The 25,695-nt window shown below is 33.0% G+C and overlaps 3 protein-coding genes across 10 annotated transcripts; all 3 read left to right on the top strand.

Moving 5' to 3' along the window:
- The first annotated feature begins 756 nt into the window (after positions 1-756).
- On the top strand, positions 757-6,892 carry LOC108483424 (fimbrin-1-like). Of its 8 annotated transcripts, none has more exons than XM_053030256.1 (15): positions 757-894; positions 1,594-1,819; positions 1,987-2,157; positions 2,397-2,635; positions 2,744-2,915; positions 3,005-3,043; positions 3,198-3,269; positions 3,360-3,476; positions 3,623-3,834; positions 4,282-4,437; positions 4,788-4,987; positions 5,352-5,509; positions 5,595-5,691; positions 5,801-5,892; positions 6,131-6,892. In XM_053030256.1, the coding sequence occupies exons 2-15, from the start codon at positions 1,733-1,735 to the stop codon at positions 6,416-6,418; spliced, it is 2,100 nt and encodes a 699-aa protein (XP_052886216.1). In that variant the 5' UTR covers positions 757-894; positions 1,594-1,732; the 3' UTR covers positions 6,419-6,892. The 8 variants fall into 8 exon arrangements, with proteins under 8 accessions (XP_052886216.1, XP_052886218.1, XP_017642299.1 ...); XM_053030258.1 differs by having other exon boundaries at positions 782-894; positions 1,691-1,819; XM_017786810.2 differs by having other exon boundaries at positions 859-1,142.
- Positions 6,893-8,354: 1,462 nt separating this feature from the next.
- On the top strand, positions 8,355-16,231 carry LOC108483283 (protein ENHANCED DOWNY MILDEW 2). The gene is made up of 18 exons (XM_017786585.2): positions 8,355-8,482; positions 9,028-9,453; positions 9,546-9,642; positions 9,857-9,910; positions 10,042-10,305; positions 10,390-10,488; positions 10,821-11,068; positions 11,160-11,249; positions 11,332-11,865; positions 12,000-12,147; positions 12,259-12,360; positions 12,716-12,808; positions 12,972-13,013; positions 13,466-13,576; positions 13,820-13,891; positions 13,982-14,100; positions 14,186-14,258; positions 14,361-16,231. The coding sequence occupies exons 2-18, from the start codon at positions 9,035-9,037 to the stop codon at positions 15,903-15,905; spliced, it is 4,110 nt and encodes a 1,369-aa protein (XP_017642074.1). The 5' UTR covers positions 8,355-8,482; positions 9,028-9,034; the 3' UTR covers positions 15,906-16,231.
- A 7,481-nt stretch (positions 16,232-23,712) lies between these two features.
- On the top strand, positions 23,713-25,247 carry LOC108482402 (probable long-chain-alcohol O-fatty-acyltransferase 3). The gene has a single exon (XM_017785528.2). The coding sequence runs from the start codon at positions 24,085-24,087 to the stop codon at positions 25,147-25,149; it is 1,065 nt and encodes a 354-aa protein (XP_017641017.1). The 5' UTR covers positions 23,713-24,084; the 3' UTR covers positions 25,150-25,247.
- The last annotated feature ends 448 nt before the right edge of the window (positions 25,248-25,695 follow it).

Here is a 25,695-nt window from a genome sequence, read left to right on the forward strand (position 1 = left end):
ATCAATTCCCAGATTTTGGTACCTTTTTTTTTCACATATTAACTAAATCATCCATCTTTAATTAAATTTTTTTTATATAATTTCAACTTTTTGACAACATCAATGTATTCGGCCCTAGAGCCTGCAGGCTGCTTCACCATCAATTCATACTTCTTTAGGTCCACAGCCCATAAAAGATTTAATTGAAATAAATAATTTTTTTAACAATCCTAACTTTTTCACCTTCTCACACAAAACTTGTTCAATAAATTTCCTGTAATTGATGGTTCAATAACTTGTAACTAAGAATTCAACTTCCATGGTTGGTATTCAACTCAAATCAGGTGAAATACAATTTTTTATTTTAAAAAATACTAGATTAAAGTGGTAAATACAAAATAATTTAATTAAAACTTATTTTTATCTTAACAACTGAATATTTAAGTTAACATTTAAAACTCATTTAAATTACTATATAAGATCGCCATTAGGGAGATAATAAAACTTAATGATAAAATAACTAATTAAAATATAATATTTTAAATATAAATAACTAAAATATAATCAGAAGAAAAAAAATTATTTTATAATTTTTCCTAATAATTCATTAAACAGTAGTAATTCATATTGCTTACTAATTATCATCTTTGACAACTCTTTAAGTTGAAGTATATGAAATGTAACATTTCCAACTTTTATTTTATTTTATCTTTTTCTTCGGAACTGGTAATTTGGTAACTGCACAAGATCCCAAACTACACCTAACGCCCTACAATTACACGTTCCACACAAATTTGTCGACGTGTCGAAAAGGATAAAGCGAGTGCATTCGGTTCACAATACTCTCGGAAACACTCGATTCTTAACAGGATCAAATCTGTTTCAAAGCTTGTCTTGCTCTATGCTGTCTTTAAGGTAATACCGTAATAGCTATGTTTTCTTCTTCGTTCTTTCTTTTTCACTTTGCTCTTCTTAGAAGAAAATTTGATCCTTTGGTCCTTTATCTTTCTATATAATCAATCCTATAAATGAACATTTGTTAATACTTCTTTTCTTTTTTTTTGTGTGTGTGTGTTTGTAAATTTTGATGGGTGTAAAGTCAAAAACTTTGAAAGGTAATGAATCCGTTTATTGAAAACCCGGAAAATCTAAGCTTTTTAAAGGTAAGTATTTTGGGTTTGCTTTGTTTTTTATGTTTCCTTTGTTGGGTTATCATTTCTTAGTTGTTCTTTTGAGTTTTCTTGGTGCTTATTTTCTCTTCTACTTTGGTTGTTCCTTCTTGGAACTGAATAATGAAAAAGGAGTTCTATTGGTACTAGTTTCTTGGGTTTTCAATTTTTTGAATCTTTGGTGATTGTTATAAGTTAAAAAGTATTCTGTAGGATGTTTTCATGACGGCTTCTTGTTAATATTTATGTTCATTGGATCTAAACTTGAGTTCTGGATTTGGATTTTCTATTAGTTTGCATCTGTTAGATGATAAAGGTATTGGATTTTCATGATTTATATAAGTTCTAAGCAATTTATATGGATAGTTTCGTGAAGGGTTGATGTTGTTTATAAGTTCACTGGATCTAAAGCTGACTCGTTGATTTGGTTTTTTCTGATTTTTAGATTCTGGGTTTAAGGAAGATTTTTGTAAAGGTTTAGCTACTTGGGTAGATTGAAGTCTAATTTGAGTCTTGCATTGGTCATTGGGTTCTGGATTCAGTTGGTTTAATTTTGAGAAGCACTGTTGGAGTATTTGGTAGATATGTCTAGTTATGTGGGTGTTCTTGTCTCTGATCAATGGCTTCAGAGCCAATTCACACAAGTTGAGCTTCGCAGCCTTAATTCCAAGGTAAGCATGTTTTGTTCCTTCCTCAACTTATTGCTTCAACTATTGAATTATTATTTAATTTTGTTGTTGTTTTTTTTCTGAATCTAATTTGACAGAGTTCTTTTTCTCTCTCTCTTGGATGGATGGTTTGATAGAGTTTTAATGGCCTTTTTTTATATGATTTCTAGTTTGTTTCCGCAAAGAACCAAAATGGTAAAGTTACAGTAGGAGATTTGCCACCCTTGATGGTGAAGATGAAGGCTTTTAGTGCTTTGCTTACTGAGGATGAGATTAGGCAGATATTGGGCGAATCGTATGGTGACATGAGCAGTGAGATTGATTTTGAAACATTCCTCAGGGTGAGTCGTGTGTGTGTGTATATATATGAGCTTGTGCGTGCTATCAGTTGCATACTTGTTTTCTATTTTTCTGTTAATAAAAGCATCAAGAAAAGTAATCATTGGTTCAATTTAACTTATATGGCAGTTTACATTCTGTCAAGTTGCATAGAAGTGGGAACCATAGGTTTTAACCCTTTTTTGATACTGGAATTAGTTGAAGGAAGCTAACATTATGGTTGGTTGCATGGAATGAGCAGGTGTATTTAAATATGCAAGGTCAGGCTACAGGAAAACTGGGTGGTCCAAAGAATTCATCATCGTTCCTAAAGGCCTCCACGACCACTCTTCTCCACACAATCAGTGAATCGGAAAAAGCCTCTTATGTAACACACATAAATATTTACCTTGCGGATGATCCATTTTTAAAGCAGTTTCTTCCGCTTGATCCAGCTACGAATGATCTTTTCCATCTCGCAAAAGATGGAGTACTCTTATGGTACATTTATGGGGTGTGCTCCATTATGCATTTGCTTTATTTTTTTTCTTCAAAAAAAGCTGGTATGAAGCAGTGTTACTGATTCTGTTCTGTCTTATATTTGTGCAGTAAGCTTATAAATGTTGCTGTGCCTGGAACCATCGATGAAAGAGCTATCAACACAAAAAGGGTGCTTAACCCATGGGAGCGGAATGAGAACCATACCCTTTGCCTTAACTCTGCAAAGGCTATTGGCTGCACGGTGGTAAATATTGGTACTCAGGACTTAGTTGAAGGAAGGGTTAGTACAGCTATAACAGATTCCTCTATGTGTTAGAATGAAACATTCTGATAATCAAATGGTTTTCATCTTTATTATTTGTATTGCAGCCCCATCTCGTGCTTGGGTTGATATCTCAAATTATAAAGGTAGGCATCTAATTTCTTCTCTACCATTCATTTGCAATTTCTTGTGTAGCCTTTACACTGTCTTGATAGACTGAGAAAAGTAGGATTGTTTAACTTAAAACAAGTTGTGTTCAGGTACACTTTTTCTCATCCTTACTATCTTTTATAACTGCAGATTCAACTATTAGCAGATCTCAACCTTAAGAAGACGCCTCAGCTTGTGGAATTGGTGGAGGATAGCAATGCAGTAATATGTCACTTTATCATGTGATTGATGTTTAATTAATAATGAAGCATGAAATAAGCATGTTTCCCTTATAATTATTGTCACTTGCAGGATGTTGAGGAACTTTTGGGGTTAGCTCCTGAGAAGGTTCTACTAAAATGGATGAATTTCCATTTAAATAAAGCAGGCTATGAGAAAACTGTTGCCAATTTTTCTTCAGATGTGAAGGTATGTGATTCTGTTAATATTACATTGAGTCACAATAAACTGATAAAGTGTGTTGAGGTGGATGATTACACTTCAATTAGATGCATTCTTCTATTTTTCTTGCATCAGTATTTTAATATATTTTACTCATTTTCTCATACATGCAGGATGGAAAAGCTTATGCTTACCTGCTTAATGTTCTGGCACCAGAGTTCTGCAATCCATTGACCCTAGATACAAAGGATCCTGTCGAAAGGGCTAAACTTGTTCTTGACCACGCAGAGAGAATGGGCTGCAAACGGTATCTGAGCCCAAAAGACATTACTGAGGGCTCAACAAACTTGAATCTTGCATTTGTGGCTCAAATCTTTCATGAAAGGTGAGAAACCACAAAAACTTGCGGTTATAATAGATGTTTTCAAATTATTATTTATTTATTTTTATAAAGCCTTTTCAGTTTAATGATTTCAAATCTGGAGCTAACTCCACTCTAATAGGTCTTATAGGTTGTGGTCATGTGCATTATAGAACTGTTCTTACGAAATTAGGAATCTAGGTGCATGGATTTTTTCATGTGCTTCAGGTCGTGAATGCCTTTGTTGTCATTTAACAGTATTGTCGCCTATATCTATTGTTAGAAAGATTGGGAGAAAGTGCTATGATTTGATGTTTAAACAGTTAAGCTGTGGTGTTATCTAATTTTTTGTTCACAATGCTTTTCCCATGCCTTCAATCCATTATCTTGTCAGTATTTTAGATTGTTTAGTTAGTAACACTTAAGTCTGCTCTTATGTAATCAAGCAAGAAAACATGTGTGCTTTTGCAGGAATGGCCTGAGCACAGATAGCAAAAAAATCTCTTTTGCAGAAAGGATGACAGATGATGTTCAAATTTCCAGGGAAGAGAGATGTTTTCGACTATGGATCAATAGTCTTGGAATTGAGAGTTATGTTAATAATGTCTTCGAGGATGTCAGAACTGGGTAAGTTTTCCTCTTTGCTGATGTATTCGAATGGCTCAAGTTCCGTGCTCTATCCCTACTGTAGATTTTAAGCAAACATTACAAAAGGTTATGTTAAGGTCCTGTGTTTTCTTTTAAATCCTTCTGATAAAATTGAGACCATGAAAGCATCAGGTTGATTGCTTTTCTCTTATGACGAAAGCATGGATGGATTTTTCATGTCCAAGTAGGCAGTTTTTGCATATGTTTCATCAATTTCACATTCAGCTTGTTTCTGTCATATAGATCTCAAATGATATTTGAAGGGATGAACCGAAGGTTTGTAATTCAATATTTCGACTATTGACATAGAAAGCTTGATTTTGATGCAGATGGATACTTTTAGAGGTGCTTGACAAGGTTGCTCCTGGATCAGTAAACTGGAAGCATGCATCAAAACCTCCAATTAAGTTCCCATTTAGAAAAGTGGAAAATTGCAATCAAGTAGTAAAGATCGGGAGACAGTTGAAATTTTCTGTTGTGAATCTTGGCGGAAATGATATAGTGCAAGGAAATAAAAAACTCATAGTCGGTAATCTCTTCTTTTTTTTTTTTTTTTTGTATAATTTCCTTATCAACTTGATCTGTTTTTCCTCCGTTAAAGAGTTCAACTTTGTTTTTCACTAATATTATTATTTATAAAAAGGAATATGCATCTGGTGTAAGTTGAGTACCTTGACCTGCTTGCAAAGAGTGACAAATTGCTTTTTATCTTTCGGTGTATATTTGTTTCTTTTGTCTTTGTGGCACTGAGCTTTCATAAAAAGTTGTCAGTTCCTTGCTTCATGCTGTGGGGAATTATTTGCACCTTTCTTTTATTTATTCTTAAAAATATGCTTGGTTGTTGAATGTTGGATGGTTGTCCAAATGCTCAAAATGGATTACTTGTGTTACAGCTTTTCTATGGCAATTAATGAGGTTCAATATGCTTCAACTTCTAAAGAGTTTGAGATCTCGCTCCCGAGGAAAGGAGATAACTGATGCAGATATCATGAATTGGGCAAACCGGAAAGTCAAAAGTACAGGAAGAAGTACTCAAGTAGAAAGCTTCAAGGTCTGCGTTATTCTTATATACATATTAACCATCTTACGATTTAGGAGTTAAGGCTGGTTAATTGTACATTATACTAAATTTGCAGGATAAAAGCCTTTCCACTGGACTGTTCTTCCTCGAACTTTTAAGTGCTGTGGAGCCTAGAGTGGTCAACTGGAACCTTGTAACCAAGGGTGAAAGTGGTATGAAATTCTTTTTTTAACTGAAGTTATTTTGGTCACATTTTTCATCTTTGAAGTGATTTTGGATTGAGCTAAAGTTGGAAGTTTATTTATCCTTGTTGGATTATAGATGAGGAGAAGAGGTTGAACGCAACATATATCATAAGTGTGGCACGAAAGCTTGGGTGTTCCATTTTCTTGTTGCCTGAAGACATCATGGAGGTAAGGATGCAACTCTTCTAGGTCACTTGCTACTTCGTTGCATCTTTAGATTGAGTCTTCAGTCTTTGTGGCATTCGCAAATTTATAAAAATTTTTGAATAACTGGATTGCATAATTATTGTCAGCACACTAACATAGGCAGGCAGGCAGGCTGCATTGTGAATCTCATCAGTTTTAAATATCGCAAATGGATGAATATTTGGAGTTTACAACTCAGATTTTCTTACGGTATTGGCAGGTGAACCAGAAAATGATCCTTACATTAACAGCCAGCATAATGTACTGGTGCCTTCAACACGCAGCGGAAGAGGGTGAGGTGGCTTTATCCCCTGCTAATGGCAATGGAAGCACTTACACATCAGATACATCTCCGGCACCATCCATTAGCGGTGAAGACGAAAGGTCCTCGCTGTGTGGTGAAATCTCAAGCTTGACTATGGATGATGCCGCCTCGGACATTACAGTCTCGTCATCTCAATGTGAGAATGAAGATACTGAAATTGCAACAGCGGAATCCCACGCATGATCACATGACAGGGTGAATATGGTTGCAGTTAGGCAGAAGAGGTCATAAACTCGTACAATTAGACCCTCAAAAGAGGAAATTCCTCCTTTTCTTTTTTGTTTATCAGTCAATTGTATTCTAGATAGTATTCTTTAGCAATAAGTACAGCATAAATCTCAATACACACTTGCTATGGAAACTGTTCAAAATTGCAAATAATGAGGCGATTTTGTTTTGTTTTTTTTTTTTTTTTTTTGGGGGAGGTGGGGTTGTTAATTGATTTGTCACCGTGTCTTGCTGTTGGCCAAAATCAGTTTGGGCAACTTTCCTGGGTTTTATTATTATTATTATTTCATTTTTTAAGTTTATTATTATTATTTCTGCTGCATTTTCGATCTTGATTTTACAGTCCTGCGGATTATATGTATTTTTTAAGAAGTTAACCATGTAAACATTCCTTTAATGATTTAACGGAGAAGAGATCAGAATATCAAATGTTGATAGTGTTAACAATAAAGGTCTTGTTTGATAAAAAAATCAACCAACTGAAAATTAATATTTTTCTAACTTAAATTTTTAAATACATTTCATAACTAGTAATGAAAATTACTAGATAGAATAGGGACATACTTGTCATTAAGAATAAATTCAATTCAATTTTGTTTATTTTATGATTATATTATCTTTTATTAAATAATTTAATTATATTTGGTATTTAATTTTATGTAATATACTAAACATATTTTATGACTTCATTGATATAACATACAATAAGGAAAAAATAACAAGAAGCATATGATGGTGTTAAGAAGATTGGTTCACCTAAAGAGGTCAAGACTTGCCTATAGTAAGCTTAAGGCTCAAAAGGTCAATCATTTTTCTATTGCTAGGAGGGTATTTATAAGAGAGGTCCTCTTATCTTATAGTATGATGTGATAGGCCATTATAGCGGATGTATTGACATGGTGTATGTGAGGTGCGGACATAGTGCTCTAGACAGTGTGAGGTTGTTACTTTCTGATGGGGATCACTTATCGTTGGAGGTGTGGTCACACTTGAAGAATAAAAAGCGAGTGCTTGTCCTATTTCTAGGAGTGAAAGGATTAGTTAAGGAATCATTTCAGCCAGATAATATGTTGACAAAAAGCCTATACTTCTTTAGCCAAGGCGAGAGGTCAAGTCGGTCGGAATTTTGGGTGAACTTAACAAAAGGTCAAAATCGTTTATTCTGCTAACACGTGTATAGATTGGAGAGAGGTATTACGAACTTAAATTCAACATGTAATTCTTTTTGACCAACACAACATTTAATTGTTTAGTATTTACATTTTAATACTTATTTTTCAAATTCTTAAAATTTTAAATTATTAAATCTCGCTAGAAATAAACTTATTTACATTTGGATGATTAAAATAGAAATACGTAATTTACTCTAATTCTTGATGATTTTGTCTAGATAAATTTACATGTGTAGAAAAACTTTTAATTGGTACTATTTATTAATTATTGTCAAATTTATTTAAAATATGTTTAACTTCTCTATTAATTTGAAGACAAATTTTAATGTGCTTTAATTTACTAATTTATTATAGTTTAAATTAAATATAAATATTTATTTAATATATTTTATAGATACAATAATGGTTAAAATATACCTATACTTTCTATATTAAAAAAGAGAGGAATTTGTCCTCTATATGATTTAGTTTTTTACTTTTTAAAAATTTAAAATTCAGTTTGAATAGTTAACATTATTAATTTATTTTTATTTATTATTGTGATTTTAGCATAATAAAAATTACTTACTTAATTAAAAAATATAATTAACTTAAATTTAATAAAAATTAATAGTATTACTAATTAGACTTAAATTTTAAAATTAAAAATATAAAAATAAAAATAAAAATTAAAATTCTTAATTTTTGAAAAATACATGTGATATTTTAACCGGTGCTATATACAAACAGTTTACATATATAAAACAGCTTTTATCTTCTCAAATAAAAACAGTCATTACTTTTTATCCCTCTCCTTCTCAGCCCTCTCGTCTTTCAATTTTCCGACGGACCAGAGAAATTAAATAAGGTAATTTTTGAAACCCTAAACTTCAATGGAAGATTGATTTTTTTAAAACCCTAAATTAACTCGAACATTGATTTCTACTTGACTCATGAGAGAGATTTTGTGTTATCTGCTCTCTTCCTCTGCATCACCGCTATATTTGATTTTCTGTTTTCTATCGTACTGCTTGTTACCCTGTCTCATCGGACTTTTTGTAAAGCTATTGGTTTAGCAGAAATAGCGGACCGCTATTGAGGTTTTTACCGGTGGTGGACGGGGCATAACCGTTACTCAACAGCTATTTCAAACCCTGAATTGATCAGTCTATTGCATTAAATTTTCTATTATTGTTTCAGTTTCTTTTAGTGTTAATTGCATTATTCTTAATAAACTTTAGTTAATTATTTTCGTCGTCGTTGTTTAATATGATCGTAGTGGTACTCGCGTTTTCTAATGATGAAAAAGGGAAGTGGTTTTGTTAATGTTGTTGCAATTTCTTATATTGTTAATTGCATTGTTTTTAGTAAAATCTAGTTAGTTATTTCTTTCATTGTTTTCAATACTATCAGAGAGGTAATGGCGTTTTCTGATGATGAAGAAGAAGAGGCTTTAATCCATTCCGTCTCAAACTATTATTTCAATGATGAAAAAGATGAGGCTGTTTGCTTTTCTCAGTTGCCACTACAATTTGGGGGGAAAGAATGCCTTAGTTGTGGATCTAAAAAGAAGATATTTTTGAGAGGAATAGCTGATGATGGGCTCCTAACAATTTGCAAGCATGTCACTACCTGGAAATTTGATCTGTCTAATGTTGGGAAGCCGGATATTTCCGTTTTAAGTAAAGACATTGGGTGGCTTAAGCTACAGAAGCCAAGGAAGAGCTTTGAGCCTGTGATTAGGAGTGTTTTAATATCGGTCCATTGCTTGCATCTTATTAGTTGGAATCCTGATTTATCAGGGAAATCGTTGTGGGACCAGTTAGCAAAAATTTTTAGGTAGTTTATCACTCTTATGGGTGTATTTTTCCTATTTTCAAGTATGAAATTGTTGGGTGCTCTTTTTTACTTATTCCTTATGTTATTTGCAGCTTGTATGAGGTAAAGCCTTCGCAAAATGACTTGGTGGATCACATGGATTTGATTGCTGAGGCTGTTAAAAGTGATGATTCATTAGCAAAATCCAAGGTTTGTGTGTAATTTGGTAAACTCATTTTGGTGCATTTTAATTTTTATTTTTTGTTGGATAATGTTGAGTTGGGTTTAGCATGTCTTAGTCCGCAATGAGTTTTTGGTTGTAAAACAAGGCTCATCTAAAGGATTGCAGCAATTTATGATCATGTTTCTATCTTTCTGGTTCTTTGTACACTTGAAGTCAGTGGGATGTTTATGTTTTGAGCAGTTTTTGCACTCATTTTTGGAGGAGAAGCCCAAAAAACGGAAACTTGCTAATGAGGTTAGATATTACCCTTCGATGTTTCTTGGTCTATTTCTTCAAATCTGATTATTCACTTTTTTTTTAAAGAAAATTCTTATTTTCTCAAAAATGTACATTATTTTAAGCAAGTGTTCTTATTGATTAATCAGAATGCTCGAGCCACATCAATTTCTGGATTTATAGTTGATGATGCAGTTGATGGCCCTGAGCTAGATGATTCCAATAATGATGATGATGATAATGATGATGATGAAGATGACTTGTATGATTCAGTTTGTGCTTTTTGCGACAATGGGGGTAGTCTTATATGTTGTGATGGAAGGTGCATGAGATCATTTCATGCTACTGAAGATGACGATTCTGCTCGTGAATCTGCTTGTGAATCTCTTGGCTTTACTCCGAACCAAGTTAAAGTAAGTTAGTGACCCATATTTTATATACTGGCTTTTAGCTTGTTTCTGTCTTGTTTCTAATTACAAGTCCCTACTAAATGGCAGGCGTTGGAAACACTCTTATGCAAGAATTGTGAATATAATCAACATCAGTGCTTTGCTTGTGGGAAATTAGGTTCTTCTGATAAGTCCTCTGGTGCTGAGGTATAATACCTACCAATGTCATTGATTATATTTGCAGCAAAATATTTGAATAATTGAGTCATAGTGAAATCAATTCTAATCAGTGAATATTGTTAGAAGCTTTATATTGTTATCGCATTGTTCTGTTTGTTTTCTGATTAGTTTATTTGCTTTAATGGCATTTTATCTGACTGTTTAGGTAAAATTTATTTGTTTTTGATTTTTCTTAAAGATACATTTTCTTTTATGACTAATGTTGGTTTTTTAGTTATCCTCAATAGATTTTGATTTCTTCCTAGTTTTATTGTAACTTCCTGCTGAATGGCTCCAAAAGTTTCATTTCCTTTTGCCAGGTCTTTCGCTGCAGTAATGCAACCTGTGGTCACTTTTATCATCCACATTGTGTGGCAAAATTGCTCCATAAGGGGGATAAAGTTGCTGCTGAAGAACATGCGAAAAGAATTTCTTCAGGGGAATTTTTTACATGCCCCACTCATAAATGCTGTGCTTGTCAACAAGGAGAAAACAAGAAAGTCGAGGAGCTGCAGTTTGCTTTGTGTAGACGTTGCCCCACATCATACCACAGGAAATGTTTACCAAGGTACAATGAGATTTATCATTTATATATTAACCGCAATCATTCAAATGTCCCATTCTTAACATACTACTTGGTTTCCTTTTGCAACTATCAGAGAGATCGCATTTGATGATATAGAAGAGGAGGGTATTATAACAAGGGCTTGGGATGGTCTACTTGTCAATCGTGTACTGATATATTGCTTGTAAGTGTTTTAAATGTGTTACTATCATACTTTTATTTGCTTTAATTGTTTTTTAAATTGTTCATATTGTTGGTTCGGATAGGAAACATGAGATTGACGAAGACCTTGGAACTCCCATAAGGGGTCATATAAAATTCCCCTTTGATGAAAGCAAGAAAAGAAAGGCACCAGATGTGCTCACAAGTCATGAAAAGGTTGGCTCAAAGAAGAAAACTCTTGCATTAGAAGGCACTTCACAGGAGAGAACTGCCATGAAAGCAGCAAAGCAATCTTCTTCTGTTGTTAAAGCTGATCAAACTAGCAAAAAGAGTGAAAAAGTTACTCCTAGGACCAATTCCCTAAAGAAAGTCAAAGCCACTGGTCCATCCAAAAAGCCTTTGAGGCAGAATTCAAAGTCTCTGCCTATGGATGCAGGCAAATCCTCTGCAGCTGATGGAAACAAGGCCTCCTTGGGGGGAAGATTATTTGCCCTCATGAATCAGGAGAGTGAGCAGCAGATTAAGCCTGGGAGACAGGATAATCTTAAAGGTGGTCTTAGTAAGGCTGCCGTGGTCAACTCTACTGCAACAAGTAAAAGCTCGGACATGCCTTCATTAGATGCTGATTCTGAGAGAAGGTGGACTTTCTTTATTTCTGCCTTAGTTGTATTTTCTTGTTTCCTAACCCTTAATCACTTAGGGGCAAACTGATCTGAGTTGATGTTTTAGATTATGCATCAAATGTGATTTGTTGGACTTCTTTACATTGTAGATTACTCAATTTAATGAAGGAGGCTGAATCATCAGTAACTTTAGAAGATATAATAACGAAACCAAAAGTCCTATCTACACATGGATATTCTTCAAGAAGTGTCATAGACAGAACAATTACTCTTGGAAAGATAGAGGGTTTAGTTGAGGTATTTCATAATTGTGGATAAAGTTTGCGTTATAGCTTTAAGCAAAGGTATGATTTTGCTGTCTGTTTGTGTTATTATTTTTCTTTTGAGTCTTTATTCAACTGTTTGCAGGCTGTTCGGATGGCTTTAGCAAAACTAGAGGATGGCTGTAGTATTGAAGATGCTCAAGCTGTTTGTGAGCCAGAGGTTTTAAACCAGATATTTAAGTGGCAGGTTATTACCCTTAATCATTTGTAATTATCCCCTCCCAGTTACTTTAATAAAGAGTCTTGTCATTATCTATGATTTCGTTTTCAAGGGAGTATGATTTTATTTTTGTTTCATTGCAAAAACAATGCTTTGATTTTATTTTTGTGTCATTGCAAAAACAATGCTTTGTCCTATTTCTTAAAACAAGTTGATATGAAATTTCTATAAGTGGCCTGTTTCGTACTTCAAATTTCCCCTGGACATATCATATGCTCTGCAAGTTTGTTACACGTACATGTTTTTACAAGGTGCCATTTAATTCTTTTTCTCATTCTCTCTTTTTCTTGCACTTGAATTTTTTAAAATTTATTATTTCCAGAACAAACTCAGGGTATATCTTGCACCTTTTCTATATGGCATGCGCTACTCTTCTTTTGGTCGTCATTTTACTAAAGTGGATAAACTTGAAGAGGTAAGTTCCGTTGTTTTTATATCCTATAGTTCTACATCTGCTAATTCTATTGTTTTTTTCCTTCTAAAGAATACTAATGCAATTGTTGATATATGTTCTCTTATTATTACAAGTTCCTAGACGCTTTAAATTAAAACATTAATGCCTGGTGTTAAATGTGCAGATTGTTGATAGAGTTCATTGGTATGTGCAAGATGGTGATACAGTAAGCGTTTCTGTGCCTCCCTCTTCTTCTCTCTCCCTCTTTTTTCTTTTTTACCTCTCTCCCCTCTTATGTTTTCTTCTTTTGCTTTTATATTTTGGAATTCAAGTCAATGTAATTACACTTTGATATTTGCTTCATAATGAAATGTTTCCTGCGCATATTTTAGTGAAAAAGATCATGAAAGGAAAGGGACAGAAATATTTTGGTTTTTAAGTTCTCCTTATGCTTGGATATACATAATAATAGAACTCCTAGAAACTATGTACAGTAATTTTCTAATACTGACACCTTTCATGGCCGGCCGTGTTGATATTCTTGTTAGGAGATGGAAAAACAACAAAGATGCCATTTGTTCTTTCCTCCTTTGTATAAGTACAGCTCTATAACAGAAGATTAGATTGAAGCATGGAACTTGACCGAGTTATCTTATTGTTGATAATTTCCATGGACAGATTGTCGACTTTTGTTGTGGTGCTAATGATTTTAGTTTAATAATGAAAAGAAAGCTTGAAGAGACCGGGAAGAAGTGCTCATTCAAAAACTATGATATTTTCCAAGCAAAGGTATGCTTTAGTTTCCTGGATTTATTTCTAATAAATCAGTTTATGCATTATGGATGTACATTATGGCTGCCCAAGAAGTCAAGCTTGGTATCAGGTGCATCACAGTTTGACAATGGTATCGTTGTTCTTGCTGCATGTGATTAGAAGGGGAACCTGACTGTTTGCATACATTTGTAGATGATTCATTAATCTTGTTTTTACATATATTTTCCTTATGTTTTGGTTACTGATATCCTTTGTCAGAATGATTTTAATTTTGAGAGGAGGGATTGGATGAGTGTGCAACAAAAGGAGTTGCCAACAGGGTCACAACTGGTAAGGAATTTTTTTTATATTGTAAGTATTAACACATTCAGCTATTGCTGTTGTCGTAATTGACAAAATTTTTGTTCACTATTTGAGTAGATAATGGGGCTAAATCCTCCTTTTGGAGTTAAAGCTGCTTTGGCAAACAAGTTCATTGATAAGGCCCTTGACTTTAACCCAAAACTTTTGATCCTTATTGTTCCACCTGAAACAGAAAGGTAGCATTTTCCTCTCTCAAACACTCACGTTTCTTGGCTTTTTGACACACTCACTCAGACACTCGCATTTCTTGGCTTTCACCAGGTTGGACAAAAAGAAATTTTTGAAATATCCGTATGAACTAGTTTGGGAGGATAATAACTTGTTATCTGGAAAGGTAACTAATAAGTTTTGTACAGTTTCCTTGTAGATGAATGTTTGTGATGTTCTTATTACAGTCTTATGGTATTGTGGGTAACTTTGGTATCTCGTGTTCCAGTCATTTTACCTGCCTGGTTCTATTGATGCAAATGACAAACAAATGGATCAGTGGAATGTCATGGCTCCACCTCTTTATCTTTGGAGTCGTTCTGATTTTTCAGCAAAGAACAAGAGCATAGCTGAAAAGCATGGTCATGTACCTAGGGAACCAGCGAGTTCAAATCAGGAAATGAATATTGATGAAACACGCATATCTGATTTTGAACTGCCATTGGAGGATGATGGTCTTCGTGATGATGCTGCTGAGTTGAAAGATCATATGCAAAATCATGAAATTGAGGAATGTAAAAAAGAGAAATCTGTGGAGGTGACCCCAAAAGAGTGCTCTCCTCCTCAGCAAAATGACGAGAAGAACCAATCCAAAGAAACCTCGAGTAATAAGAAGAGAAAGCACAGTGAAGAAAATGATGGAAGGAAAACTGATAAAAAGCGTGGAGGACAGACTCCTAGAAGCGAGACACATGATGGAATTCCTCACTCTTCTCCATTCAATGTGATGGGTAGTAGTAGATCCTCGGTGGAAGGTGCCTCCTCCAAATTGCACAGTGAAGAAAATCTTGTAAGGAAAACTGATATAAAGGGTGGAGGAAGGACTCCTAGAAGTGAGATGCATAGTGGAATTCCTCACTCTTCTCCGTCCAATGTGATGGGTAGTAGTAGATCCTCAGTGAAAGGTGCCTCCCCCAAATTGCACAGTGAAGAAAATCTTGGAAGGAAAACTGATAAAATGAGTGGAGGAAGGACTCCTAGAAGTGAGACACACGGTGGAATTCCCCACTCTTCTCCGTACAACGTGATGGGTAGTAGTAGATCCTCAGTGGAAGGTGCCTCTTCCAAATTGCACTCTGAAGAAAATCTTGGAAGGAAAACTAATAAGAAGAGTGGAAGGACTCCTAGAAGTGAGACATACAGTGGAATTCCGCACTCTTCTCCATCCAATGTGATGGGTAGTATTAGATCCTCAGTGGAATGTGCCTCCAGATCGCCTAACCAACATCGGATACGCAATATGCATAGTTCACAGACTCCACTTCAAACTTCATATGGTGACACCAGGACCAGCGTTGGTGATGATATGGGAAGAAGGTACCTTATGAATTACGACCCTTATTCAGCTGGTACCCACAGTCATGGTTACAGACCTTACCCCGATGAAATGAACAGGGAGTTCAATTTACGGTCACAAGTTCACCTCTATGGGCAAGAACCTGGTCTATTTCCTCGGAGAAATGATCTGGCTGGGTTGAACTCTTTATATGGTCCAACGACTCCGTCTTATGGACAACACAACAGTGCTACAGTGAATCCTTCATACAGGATGAATATGTCTGCAATGCAGCGATATGCTCCTCGTCTAGATGAGTTGAACTACACAAGGATGGGTGGTGCAGGGCCTGAGCCACCACTGATGGGGAATAGAAATGCTTTTTATGATCCTAGACCACCATTTATGATTGATCCTCGAGCACCACGACCTCCATATACTCTGGGTTTCTCTCCTGGTCCATACCACCCTTATTCACATCACAACTCGGCTGGTTGACTCAATGAATAGTTAGTTGCTCGTCATCCATCAACTCGAGGACCTGATCTTTAGAAATTTGGTTGTTCGAACCCTTTTAACTGATTCTGTTATATGGGTTCTGCTGCATAACATTGAAACTTACCTTTTAAATATTTTGCTCCTGTTTCTTAATTAGTAGGGTTATGTTTTGTGCATGTTTAGACTAGAAATTTTGCTTAATCATTTAGATTAAATAGGGTACCTTTTTGATACACTGTAAGTAGAGTTTTTTAAGACTTCACAAGAAGGTGTTGTATAATACATCTGTTAAAAACTCTACTGGAAATCTCAAATAATTTTCCTAACTTACATGGATATTTATTATTAATATTTTTAATATTTTATATTAGGTTGTTAATTAAAAAATAGTTAAAACTAGGGTAAATTGGATATTTTATTTCTACTAATTAAACTCATAATAATGTTAAATCATACAATTTATAAAAGAATAATTTTTCTTGAATAGATAAAAGAATTAATTTTAGTTGAGAAAATATGCATTTTGACACGTGAACTTGGTTTTAAGGTTCAAGTTAGTATTTAAGGTTTTCTTTTTGGTCCAATTTGGTACTTGGAATTTGGCTTCGAGATTTAGTTTGGTACTTAATTTTTTTATCCAATTAGGTATTTTAACTAGGCATTTTGATGCAAATTAGTACTTGAACTTATAATCATTTATTGTAAGTTTAACCATACTTTACGTATAAAATTGAATCTTAATCTAAGCTTTAAAGCCAAGTTTAGGTACCAAATGTATATTCACTCTTTTAATTAAACAAAATTATTTTTAAATATATTGACTTCCAATTTAAGTGACAGTTAATTCTTATAAATGAATTGAGATTTTTAATCAAATAAAATTATTTACTAAACATATCAAATTTCTGTTTATTAAATATAATTATTTACTAAACATATCAATTTTTATTTAATAAATCTAGTTGAGAATACATATTTTCTTTTCAATTAAGGAAATATTGTGTTAACTTGAAGTAAATTTATCCCTACGGCTTGTGGAGGTTTTAGATAAACTCCACAAGTTGATTTAAACTCCACAAGTTGATTTAAGATGTGACAATTGTCTAATAGAATGTAGTAAAAAATTAAAAAAGAGAGTAATAATTGTGTTGTTTAATTTTTAGAATAAATTTTTGTTAGTTTATTTTAAATTTGTTTAACTATTGATGGTATTTGTAAAGTTCATTGAATAATATTTTATATTTGAGATTTATTTAATTTCATTATTTGATATTTATAAATATTTTTATATACATATACTAAATATTTTTAAAAATAACAATTAATCTAAAATAGTACATCGAAACAAACCGATATTAATACATGCCAATACTAATAGAAAAATAATATATCAATTGAAATGGTATAAACTCCTTTAGTTTGAAGATTTCTAATTGTTGGAGGTAATAAATAGCCATTTGGAGCATTAAATGCATGGAATTTTACAGTTTTGTACGTAAGGGGATTGATCCCTTTGTTTGAAAAAAAAAACATAACTATTAGTGTGAGGGATCAATTCTCTTAAAAATTTTGGTTATTAACTTCAAGTGATCGATGTCTTATGTGGGATCAATTCTACCATACTAAAATGTTTAAAATGAATTGAAATGAGTTTGACGCGTATTCAAAAGCATTTGGTTAACTCAAGAATATAATGTATGAGTAAAATTAATTTAAATAAGTATTTTTGAATTTGTTTTGTACTTCAAAAATATTTCCTATTTTATATATATATATATATATATATTGTTTTCCAATATAAAAGACTAAAGTAACAATATGAAAATTTTCTCTTAAATATTAGTTTAAACTACAAGTCACTCAACTATATTCATTTTTTAGTCACCTAATTATGAAAAGTTATAAAATAATCACTTAATTATGAATTTTTTTGTCACTCAATTATAAAAGTTATAAATTGGTCATCAAACTTTTCAACTTTGTCCTTTTTTTGTCACTAGCGGCTAACGTAAAAATAAAAATATTTAAAAATCTAAGATAGTTGGGTGAATAAAAAAGACAATTGAGTAGTTGAGTGACCATTTTGTAACTTTTTATAGTTAGGTGACAAAAAAAAAATACTAATAATTGAGTAATTATTTTCTAACTTTTCATAGTAGGGTAATAGAAAAAATCCATTATTGAGTTGGTATTAATATAGTTTACCCTAAATATTATTTTATCAAAATTTATTTTTGAGGGTGAGAATCACCGGATGTTAGCTCCAATATTTCTCAAGCTATGGATAACGACGAGGCAATGGTATCAAAGTCTAACATAATGTAAAATGATATAGGCCATAATTACCCAACAAAACAACAATTTGCGTTTCATATCGCCTGTCAGAAAATCAGTAAGTCTTCACATTTTTCCTATTTTTGAAGACCAGATACCGACTTCAAACCTCTCAAAGCAGAACATTCAAAAAAAAAAAAAAAATATCACATTAGGGTCTCTTAAAAATCCTCCTACCATATGTGCATATGGAGTGATTCATTGAAGGAGTATAGACGATACCAACTTCTACTCTTTGCTAATGCATTACCAATCTTTGTTTATGCAATTCCAAAAATTGTGGAATCAAAGAAAAAATCCAGGGACAAAGACTTACTTCTTTACACTGGTGAGGTGTTTTTCAGCTTGATAAAGGAGTTTTCTGGATTTAGAGGAAATGTTAAAAGAGGAAGATAAATGTGTAGGGTGAAAGGGTTTAATATAATTCCATAAAATATTTTTTAATCTTAATCAACTTAATTCCTCATGTCATTTAATCTAAAAATATATTAAAATTTTATTTATGGACAGAAATTTTAATAGAGAAACCGTTTTATTCTTATTGATAAGAGATTAATTTACTTATTTTTATAATAAAAATTTAAAATGCAATTTAAATATAACACAAATACTTCTATAATAATTTAACCTTAAAAAACATCCATTCAAATAAAACCTTACCCTAGCTCTAAACTTGATCCATTTTCCCATCAATCTTAAACCTTTTCGCTAATAAGAGGTCCCTTGGTGATACCCATGCAAAGTGAAATTGTAAGAGGATGTTTGGTTCAATAAATGTAAAAAATGTGTTTCGTAAGTAGATTACTAGATGGAATTTCCGGTATACTATATTATCTTGTTTGATTTATTTAGTAAAATATAAAATTTAAATATTTGATAAATTAACTCTAAAATTATCTTGATATACATTTTACTAATTAAATACCTTTGTTCTAGAATATATTTTTAATAAGTTTAATTCCTTTAATATATTTTAGTCTTAGTTTCTTTAAAACTATGATAAATTATCATAATTAATTTATATATCATAACTATAAGGTTTATATGTTAGGAAAGCAGTTTAAGTAGTTTATTCAGATAAGCCTTTATAGTATTTTTGTACTTAAATAAGTCCCCATGTTTAATGCATATTCATAGAAGTACTTAACTTTGATCACTTAACATTATTTTATGACATGGAATTAAAGTTGACAAATAACATGAAAAAAAATTTAAATTTGTGTTATTTTTAAATACTATAATTTTATATAAAATTTAACACTATGGTTTGTTAAATTTAATTTTATTTTATTTTTCCAATTATTTTCTATTTTAATTATTTTTAAAAGTGATTTTTAATAAGGAGGAATCCACTTACACAGTGTTGTTAATGATAAATTTCCCATTCCTGTCATTGAAGAGTTGTTGGATGAATTTGGGAAGGAAACATTCTTTTCTAATATGGACCTGAGCTCAGGCTTTCATCAAATTCGAATGTGGGAGTCTGACATTCATAAGAATGCATTTATAACTGCCACCTTGAATTCCTAGTGATGTCTTTTGGCCTCAATAATGCACCATCTAGTTTCCAAGCTCTAATGAATGCAGTTTTAAGCCACTGTTTAGGAGGTCAGTGCTTGTTTTTTTTTTATGGCATTCTAATTTATACTAATACTTGGAATGCTCACTTGTTGCATCTGAAAGAAGTGTTGCTCGTACTAAGGAGGAATCAACTCTATGCCAAGATGAGTAAATATCGTTTTGTAGCTTTTGAAATTGAGTACTTGGGGCATTGAATTTCCAAAGGGACAGTGGCTATGGATAGCTCTATTGGGTCTGAGTTGCTACCTAGGGTCCAAGAATCGTGGCAACGAGATCCAAGGCTAAAGAAGATCTATTTTGACATCCAAGTCACTACTTCCTTGCATCCAAAACAGTCTTGGGATGGCAAATTTCTTAGAAGAAGGGGCAAAATTACAGTGGGGACAAATGAAGAGTTAAGGAAAGAGCTCATTGATTACTTTCATAATAGTGCTTTGGGAGGCCATTCTGGGGTCCAAGCCACTAGGAATCGTTTGCCCAACTTCCTTTATTAGAAAGGTATACAAATGATGTTAAGAAGTGGGTAAGGAAATGTGTGGTAGAGTGACTATGCTGCTAAACCAAGTTTACTGTAGCCTTTGGTCATTCCTGATAAAGCCTGGGCTGAGGTTAGCATAGACTTTGTGGAAGGCATTCCTATTTCCAAGGGTAAGCACCCTATCATGGTGATAGTTGATTGGTTGACCAAATATGATCACTTTGTTACTTTGTCCCATCCTTATACAACCTTGATAGTAGCTCAGGAGTACCTTAACTAGGTCTATAAGCTTTATGAAGTTCCTGAGTCAATCAATTTTGACAGAGACGAGATATTTATTAGCACTTTTTGAAAGGAATTGTTAGAAGATTAGGCACTAAGCTGAAGCTTTCTATTGCCTACCATCCTGAAACTGATGGACAAACAGACGTTTTGAACAAGTGTTTGGAAGGGTATTAGAGGTGTAAGAACCAGTGAAAGGCCAGGGGATTGGGTACAATGGTTGGCCCTTCCTGAATGGTGGTACAACACCTCTTACCATTCTTCCATTGGGACATCTCTTTATGAAGCTCTATATGGGCAATCCCCTCCCCTGCATCTTCCTTGGCTAGAGCTTCTTGAGTGGCTAGTGTGGATAAGAGCCTATAACATAGAGAGGCAACAACACAAATGCTCAAATTCCATCTTCAAAGGGCCAAGGATAAAATGAAGCTCATGGCTGATAGGAGGAGTGACAGGACCTTTGAAATTGGTGATCTTATGTACTTGAAGCTGCAGCCATATAGGCATCACACAATTAGGGAAAAAAAAAAAAGAAATCCAAAGCTGGCCCCCAACTTCTTTGGATCATTTCCTGTTGAGGCCAGAGTTGGAAAGGTAACTTATAGGCTGACATTACCACCTGGGTCACGAGTTCGCTCTACCTTCCATGTTTCTCAACTCAAGAAACATGCAGGGAATACAATCCATCAACCTGATCTTCCTATAGTTGGTACGGATGGCGCTATGATTAAGGAACCTACTTGTATCTTGGACAAACGAATGGTGAAACGTGGGAACAAGGCAGTGACTGAAGTGCTCGCAGAATGGACGAATGCCTTGACGCCACCTGGGAGAATTTATAAGAACTTCAGAGGAAGAACCCCTCTTTTGATCCTCGAAGACAAGGATCCTTCGAAGGAGGGGCAAACTGTTATGGAAAATTGTGTTGTTAGTTCTGTTAGTTAATAAGATGGGGAGTTTTGAGGGATGTTGAGTGTTTACTGAAATGAGTGTTCAAGGGGAAGTGGGAGTTGTGTTACTGAAACTGGGCGTTTTAGGGAAATTTTTGTAATAATTTTCATAACCGCCTTTTGTAACAACCCTTTTAACTGCCATCTTCCATTTCATTACACAGTGAGGAAATTGAGGGAAGGAAATTATCGATGAAATCCAACAGAATTCTTTTCTTTCTCTACTCATTCTTCTTCTTCTCTCTATCTCTTCCTACCATTAATATTTTAATCATCTAACAATCCAATTTCATATTAAACATGGATCATGTATATGAATATTATTTTATGAAAAAACTTTCATTTGTTCAATAAATATTGATATATAATATTTTTTTCGATTATATGATAAATACAATTATATTAATAAATTCATCGATTGAATTGCTTAAATATTAATTGTATAAAATATAAAAAATGTAAAATAATTTTAATTTTACACTAATAAGAATCCTAAGAACTATTTTATTGACCAGCAATTAGTAAATCTGATTAAAATCAAAAGGTGAAAAGTTCTTGTCTAAGTCAAGCAACTAATCAATCATAATTAATGGCTTCTATGAATAAGCACTAAAGATGAGGGTTTCGATAAAAAAGAAAAAGGGTTTATTTAAATATTAAAAAAATTCTATAAGGGCTTATTAAGCTATTATAGTTTAAAGTTTTTAATATATAAGTCTAATTATAATATTTGCATCACTAATAAATAAATTATTAGTGTAATTATGATAATTATAATTTTAAAGTATAACATTTATTGTTTTATTGTTAAAAAATATATTTTTGTTTTAAATAAACTTAAATTTTATTTGATAAAAATATTAAAATAATTAAAATAATAAAAATAAAGAATGAATTAGTCTAAAATTTAAGATTACGTTGCCGTAATGATGTTACATTGGCATCTTGACACTATTTAAGAATATAAGATTATGATGTGATTAGAATGTTATGAATCTAAGCAAGTTTTAGACTGCACATATTATTTTTAAAAAGTTAAAAAATATGTATTTATATTATTTTAATTTAATAGTTAATAATTTTATATATGTTTTATTTATTAAAATTTTATATATAGTCATCTTAACAATTTTTAATGTTTACATTATAGTAGTATTTTATATTATTATAGATTTAATTTTTGTGTTATAAATCACATAATATATAAAAATAACATTACAAACTTATAAAATAGATCATTTGGCTCAACCCTTGAATGTTCAAACACGAACTCAATCCATATTTTAAATGGACCTAATTTTTTAGCCTGAGACTATTTTTAAGATGTAATATTTTTGTCCAAACCCTACCAAATTTCGAGTTGTCTTTTGGACCTAGGCAGGTAGCCTTACCTATGAACAGCTCTAATCCCAAACCATGATTCCTTATATCTATACTGAGAATTAGGAAGAAGGGTTTGTTAATTAGGAGGGTCAAGATCATTGAAAATAGCGAAGATTTCAAATTTGTAATCTAACCCATGTAGAAGCAAGAGTTCAAAAAAGAAAAAGAAGAAGAGAGAATGGCAATCGATTTGTTGGTCGATTCAGTTGGCTTTTTTTAAAATTGACTTAATTGACCTAAATCTATCAAAACTAAACCGACTGACCATCTTTGAGAAAATTGAAAAAAAAAAATCAAACCAACATTAAGTCGGTTGGTTTGGTCGCTTTTTCGTTAACCGGCTTTTTTTTTAAATTTTTTTGTTTTTAGTTGAAAATTTAGAAAAGAAATATTATGTGATAAGATTTGAGTTAATAGGGACTAAATTATAAATATTTTAAAATTTGGGAACTTGAGAGAAAAGGATAGATTTAGAAAAATTTGGAAATTCTTGGCTATTTTTAGGAGAAATAGATTTTGTTTTCAGGGACTAAAATCATAAAATAATAAAAAAATGAACTTTGGGGAGTAAATAGTGAGATTGGAAAATTGAAATTTTAGGGACTGTTTTATAAAATTTGTAATATTGAAAAATAGGGGTTGTTTAGTAAATTCTGAAAAATATAGGAGCGGGTTCAACTTTTATTTTTTAAATTGGGTTGTGTTTTATTAGATCCTATCTTATAACTTTTATTCTTTGGAATTTACTAAACAACCGCTATCTTATAAAATCAATTTTAATAATTCAAAAATCTCCGTTTGAAAGATAGAGGAACCTACTTCTCTTCTTTTTCATTTATTTTATTCTATTTCCCTTTGAGTGGAAGGGTAGATGTTCATTCACACTATAAAAATGTCTAATTGAGAGAACAAACAAGTATCAATTCAATGTATTATTTCAATTTGTATTCAATTTTGTCCTATAAAGGCTTTTGATTATGAAATTTTCAAATCAATACAACTCAATATCTCCACCGAAAGGAATTTTAAGGTCCGTTGTAGACTAAAATTCTTAATCCTAGAAAACTTAGTCCTTTCAAGTAGTCCAAACAAGGATTGAGATCCATTTCCACTCATAAATCAACAATACAAGTTAGATGAACAAAGAGTTCACAAAAAAATCAAAGCCTAAATGGATGGGGAAATCAATAACTTGGTCAAGGTATGGTTCTCAATTCTAGCATCTCTTTTTTATTGCTATTTTTTAGCTTCAAAGATCCCCGAAGGTAAGTTTAGGCTCATTTCTCTTTTCCCAATCTTCATCCTTTTCACTGCCCTCCCTCTATACCTCTCATATGTCTTCCCTATAGGCCTAATAGCTTTGCTATTCTCTTGGTTAGGTAACTTCAAGCTCCTCCTTTTTGCCTTTGATAAAGGACCACTTTCAACTCACTCATCTAATTCCCTAATTCATTTTATCCTCATAGCTTCTCTCCCTATAAAAATCAAGGAAAATGAGAAATACCCATTTCTCAAAAGCCCCGATATACATCAAAATTCATCTAAAAAACATCCCAAATTGCCTCTAAATTGCCCAACCAAAGTATTGCTTTTTGCCATATTGGTGAGTGCACATGATTATAAACAAACTCTGCACCCAAAGATTGTATTGCTTCTATACAGTTGCATGGTGTATTTATTGATAGACATAATTTTTGGTATATTTAATGGTCTAGTACATGCCACATCGGGTTTGGAGCTCGAACCGCCGTCCGATGAACCTTATCTTTCAACATCGTTGCAAGATTTTTGGGGTAGGAGATGGAACCTCATGGTAACATATCTTCTACGCCACACCATATACAAACCCGCTCGGTCATTTTTTGACAAAATGTTAGGTTCCATGTGGGCTCCACTTGCGGCAGTGCTGGCGGCTTTCACTGTCTCTGGGCTAATGCATGAGCTCGTGTTCTACTACGTCACACGTGTGAGTCCCACGTGGGAGGTAACATGGTACTTCGTTTTGCATGGGGCATGTGTGGTTGTAGAGTTTGGTGTCAAAAGGGTGTTTTCCGGCAAGGCTCAGCTGCATTGGGCTGTGTCAACACCATTAACAGTCGGTTTCGTGGTGGCTACTGCTATGTGGCTGTTTTTCCCGCCGGTGTTGAGGACTGGTGCTGTCGAGAAAGCCATTGAAGAGTTCAAGGTCTTGTTGGATTTTGCCAAGGTTTTAAGGAAAGTGAGTTCTTTTTGGTAATAGAAAAGATTTATTTGGCTGAAAATGCAAGATATGAAAGGGTGATGAAATATTGGATTTTTGCTAATTCAATAAAATCTGTTGACTTTTTCTATCAATCTGCCTTGCAACAAATACAAACTTTTGTCTAACAGCATTTGCCCAGAATCATGGTTATTTATTGATTTATTAAAATATGGGTATTTATTTTTGCCTTTTCAAAATTATTATTGCAAGCTAAAGGTTGGAAAAATTGTGATGTTCCATGTGCTGAGAACAATTTCTTTTTTGATTTTTGGTGATCCCCAGCAAGAACTTCTTGGCTCATAGAATGGAAAATTATTGGCAACAACCAATAGCAAAATAGCAGATGATATTTGATAATTGTATACGTCCTTTATTGGAACTGAATTTTGTGGAGTTGAGTGAATGTTGAAGTTGCTTTCCTATGTCATTTTTTTAAGCAATTATTTCCTAGCAATGCACCCTAATTTTGTTTCCAAACTCCATATGGTGGTCGAAGCCAAATGGTGGTATATCGGATAATATTTCGAGAGCTCGCACTAT

This window comes from Gossypium arboreum, chromosome 1 (genome assembly GCF_025698485.1).
Source record: "Gossypium arboreum isolate Shixiya-1 chromosome 1, ASM2569848v2, whole genome shotgun sequence".
NCBI lineage: Eukaryota > Viridiplantae > Streptophyta > Magnoliopsida > Malvales > Malvaceae > Gossypium > Gossypium arboreum.